At 53.4% G+C, this 5,027-nt stretch overlaps 1 protein-coding gene across 1 annotated transcript in view; it reads left to right on the forward strand.

Moving 5' to 3' along the window:
* The first annotated feature begins 1,990 nt into the window (after nt 1-1,990).
* The window catches only part of SKOR2 (SKI family transcriptional corepressor 2), a 33,723-nt gene continuing 30,686 nt past the window's right edge, over nt 1,991-5,027 (forward strand). Inside the window, 3 exon segments of the mRNA XM_077777683.1 lie at nt 1,991-2,738; nt 2,740-3,860; nt 4,889-4,952. Coding sequence (XP_077633809.1) covers nt 1,991-2,738; nt 2,740-3,860; nt 4,889-4,952 — 1,933 coding nt within the window.

Below are 5,027 nucleotides of genomic sequence, written 5' to 3' on the forward strand. Positions count from 1 at the left end.
CCCCCCCCCCCCTTTTTACCCCCCCCCCCCCCCCAACCTCAACCCTCTTAATTGTGTCTCTGCTCTGATAGAGTTTCTGGGAGGGGTTGGACTGAAAGTGGAGGGCACCCAGGAAGAGCCACCTTACCCAGTCTAAGGCTGCTGAGAATTCGGGTCTCGAACGTAAAGTCAGCTCTCCACCAGCGCCAGGCCCGCGGAGTGCCGTTGCTTCTGAGCGAATGTTCCTGTTAGCCCAGGCTCTTATTACTATCATAGGAATCCTTTTTGGGAGGGAAATGAGCATTGAAGGACCATCTGGCAAAACTAGGGATGGTTATGATAGGCCCAGGTATCACTGTGCCTTGAACTGCCATTTAACGCTCTGTCCCCTGGAAATATTGTCTCTGATCCATCCGAAGTGACAAGCCAGGCCCTCTCGTCTTGTTTGATCGCGTCGAGGTTTGTTCAACCTTCCTGGAGGCGCGGAAGGTAATGAGAGCTGAGGATCCAGGGGACAGCAGGGCAAAGGCACCTACAGGGATAGATGTCTCAGGCGCCCAGAGAGGGCAAGGATGTGGCAATTTGGGTGAAAGGGGAGGATAGTATATCCTTTGAAATCGCTGTAATAGCAAACTCCACCGTACTTGGCCAAGAGTGGCGATGGTACTGGCCATCGGTGATTTTCCAGGGCAAAGGGTAGTGGTAGCCAGGGCACCCCACATTGGCACGTAGCTGTGGAAAGGTCACTGTCCATCTTCCTAGGGAATGAACACCTTTATTGGTTTTGACTTAGCATTAATCGCAAAGATTTCTTTTGCTTGCCTTTTGTGTACTTTTCAGTTTACTGGATATTTTCCCCGCTTATGGTATCCCAGTGACCGAAGATGATAGCAATCTTACCGCAGGCCCAAACCTGGGCTTCCGCTTTCAGCATTCTTACAGATTACCTAGTTCACCAACTCTCTAAACCGCGGGCCATCTTTTCTCCCCTTAAAGATACAGAGATCTCTATATAGATCAGAAAAAGAAGTGTCACAGAAAGTGTTTCATCTCAAAACTAAATTGGCCTTTTAAAGCTCGCCACTAAGGATCCCCACGAATTGTTAGTTTCTTTAGACTGTTTCTGGGCTTTACAAACTTGCCTGTACTTACTTGCTCATTGTCATGGAAATGACAGAAAACTGTTTTTAATGCCTACAAATCTACAACTTTAGCGTTTTTAGCTACCTCTATGGAACCAGAACGACTGAGTTCAGCAAGTGGCTTTTGAAAGATTGAAAGTGGGGTGCCCTATTTTGGTGCAATCATGCATAAGGCTTTGTATATTTCCCCATCTTTCAAAAAAATTAATTACAGTATCAAAACATCTAATGGCAACAATGGGGAGAAGGGATTTCGTTTGGCTTTAATAAGTTGTGTCTCAACCGGTAGCGTATTTCCCCCAAGGAAACCACAAATACCACAAAAATCATTTTTGTAAAGGGCTGGGTTTACTTTTTAACCAAAATCAATCTATTTTAAAGCAAATGTAAATGGTCTCTCTTTTTAAATTTGGGTTTCAGTGGCCAACCCCCAGTTTGCCAGAACTTTTATAATCTGCAATAGTTACAACTGTCATCATTACTTCCTAATTTCCGGTGGGCATGTCATTGTTTTCTAACAACTTCTATACACCGCGGATAAGGTTTTGCGTTTCTTAGGAACTGATTGCATTCTTTTAAACAGTTAATTTTCTTTGGATGTTTAGAACAGAAGAAAAGTTCTTCCCAATCCCTACATTTCCAAAGGGTGACCTTGAAGAAAATTAAGAGAAATGACTTCCTGTATCTGAAACTTAGTTCCTTTGCCCGGCGCTAACCATGTCTTGACCAAAGCAAGAAAGTTCTGACAATTCTTTAGTTAGCGATCCAACCCATCCCTCTGTCTTAGCACTAGTCAACGCTTTCTCCTTTCCATTCCAGTCTCGAAGGCAGACCCGGAGGGCTCGGCCCGGGCTTCCGCGGCGGAGGAAATGGCTTCCAGCCCGCTGCCGGGGCCCAACGACATCCTGCTGGCGTCGCCATCGAGCGCCTTCCAGCCCGAAGCACTGAGCCAGCCGCGGCCGGGCCACGCCAACCTCAAACCCAACCAGGTGGGCCAGGTGATCCTCTACGGCATTCCCATCGTGTCGCTGGTGATCGACGGGCAGGAGCGCCTGTGCCTGGCGCAGATCTCCAACACTCTCCTGAAGAACTTCAGCTACAACGAGATCCACAACCGTCGTGTGGCGCTGGGCATCACGTGCGTGCAGTGTACGCCGGTGCAGCTGGAGATCCTGCGGCGCGCCGGGGCCATGCCCATCTCATCGCGCCGCTGCGGCATGATCACCAAGCGTGAGGCCGAGCGCTTGTGCAAGTCGTTCCTGGGCGAAAACAGGCCGCCCAAGCTGCCCGACAACTTCGCCTTCGACGTGTCTCACGAGTGCGCCTGGGGCTGCCGCGGTAGCTTCATCCCCGCGCGCTACAACAGCTCCCGCGCCAAGTGCATCAAATGCAGCTACTGCAACATGTACTTCTCACCTAACAAGTTCATCTTCCACTCCCACCGTACGCCCGACGCCAAATACACGCAACCGGACGCAGCCAACTTCAACTCGTGGCGCCGTCATCTCAAGCTCACCGACAAGAGCCCCCAGGACGAGCTAGTCTTCGCCTGGGAGGACGTCAAGGCCATGTTCAACGGCGGTAGCCGAAAGCGCGCGCTGCCTCAGCCCGGCACGCACCAANCCGGGCTGCGGGGGGCTCTTCCCGCATCCTTACACCTTCCCGGCCGCAGCCGCCGCCTTCGGCTTGTGCCATAAGAAGGAGGACGCGGGCGCTGCGGCCGAGGCCCTGGGGGGCGCGGCCAGTGCGGGCGCGGCGCCCAAAGCTGGCCTGTCCGGCCTCTTCTGGCCCGCGGGCCGTAAGGACGCCTTCTACCCGCCCTTCTGCATGTTCTGGCCTCCGCGGACCCCAGGCGGGCTTCCCGTGCCCACCTACCTGCAGCCCCCGCCCCAGCCGCCCTCGGCGCTCGGCTGCGCCCTTGGAGAAAGCCCGGCCTTGCTGCGCCAGGCCTTCCTGGACCTGGCCGAGCCCGGCGGCGCCGGCGGGAGCGCCNTCCGGCCGGTGGGCGGCAAGGACGACGCAGAGAGCCTGGCCAAGCTGCACGGGGCGTCAGCGGGAGCGCCGCACTCGGCCCCAGCGCATCACCACCATCACCATCACCACCCGCACCACCACCATCACCATCACCCCCCGCAGCCGCCGTCACCGTTGCTGCTACTGCCCCCGCAGCCCGACGAGCCGGGTTCTGAGCGCCACCACCCGGCCCCGCCGCCGCCGCCGCCGCCGCCGCCCCCGCTGGCCCTGCAGCCGCACCACCGAGGCCTTCTGTCCCCCGGGGGCACCAGCTGCAGCTACCCCAGCGAGGGCAGCTCGGAGGACGAGGACGACGAGGAAGAAGAGCCGGAGGTGGACGTGGAGGGTCACAAACCCCCCGACGGCGAAGAAGAGGAGGAGGAGGGTCGAGACCCTGACGACGACGACGAGGAAGACGAGGAGGCGGGGGTCCTGCTAGGGGACCCCTTAGTCGGGGGCGGCCGGTACCTCCAGGGCCGAGGGCTGTCAGAGAAGGGGAGCAGCCGGGACCGCGCAGCGGCCGCGGCGGGCGCTTTTCCACTCGCCCTGAACTCCTCCAGGCTGCTGCAGGAGGACGGGAAACTAGGCGACCCCAGCGGCTCAGACCTGCCCCCGCCCCCGCCCCCGCCTCTGGCCTCGCAGAAAGCTGGCGGCGGCGGTAACAGCAGCAGCCCGGGCAGCCCGGTCCACCATCCATCACTGGAGGAGCAGCCCTCCTACAAAGATGTAAATATCCCCTTTAGGCTCCTTCAAGCTAATTATTATTATTTAAATGCACCTTTAGGCTGAATCAGTTACATATGCGCAGGAAAGATGAATCACCAGATTTCCCCACAGAAATGAAATATTCAATGTGTTTGAGAGGGCTTCTTTGCTGTCAGTGGTCCTCCATAAAAACGTGGCTTCTGGTCTCTCTTTTACAAAGCCTTACCAAGGCTTTGGGGCCTCGATTCCTTTCCACGTTTAAGTTGGCTGCTTATAGATGTTGGAAAAGACCCCTTAGTTGACCAAGTTCTTCCCCTAATCTACCAGTCTCCTTTGTTCGCCCCCCACCCCCAGCTGAGCATAATTGTTCCCCCTAAAGCAGTGTTACCACAAAAACTGGAACAGTCTGAATAATGCTGTTCCCTTTCTTCTCAATAGTTCAGCGCCTCCCCCAACCATGACCCAAAAAAAGAAGGAAAATACCTTGACTTCAAAAGTTAAATTCAGTTTCATTTGAAGTGCTTTAGTCAAGGTTTGAACCCCAGGGCTCTCTAGCCAAAATGGACACATCCGTAAATTATCGTGTCCAGTAAAACAGAAGACAGGCTCTCCAGCAAGCCTAGCTTCTCCCATACCAATCTCCACCGACATGCAAGTGCTGCTGGGACCCCCCAAAAACCAAAGTTACATTTAAATGGCTCTGCATTCAGTGTTCACTCGAGTGTGCACAGAAAACACACTTCAGAGTGGAGTGAATCTGTCCTAATGTCATGTAGATTTGACAAATAACGTGGTATGTTTATTTACAGAGCATACTATAGGTGTCTATTTAATTAACAAATTACTTCTTAAAGGACAGTACAGGTACATGTCGTGGTACACACGTATTTAAGTACCACAACTATTCAGAGAAGATAATCATCAAAAAATGACGGTCTCCTGAGGCTCCATGGAGTCACTTTTATTGATGCTTCTTCCTGCTGACTGTTGACATTAGCATATGGTTTGATCCAGGCATTGATTTGTGTATCTAATTCTTCTCCACACAGAATCAGAAAACTAAGGAAAATAACCAAGTTATTTTACCTACAAAGGATGACAGCAACTTTTCAGGTAAAAGAAGAACAAACCACCAATTTTTCTTTCCCACATTTAACCATTTGTGTGAGACACCCAGCAGCTCCCCCC

This window comes from Crocuta crocuta, unplaced genomic scaffold (genome assembly GCF_008692635.1).
Source record: "Crocuta crocuta isolate KB4526 unplaced genomic scaffold, BGI_CrCroc_1.0 scaffold36, whole genome shotgun sequence".
Lineage (NCBI taxonomy): Eukaryota > Metazoa > Chordata > Mammalia > Carnivora > Hyaenidae > Crocuta > Crocuta crocuta.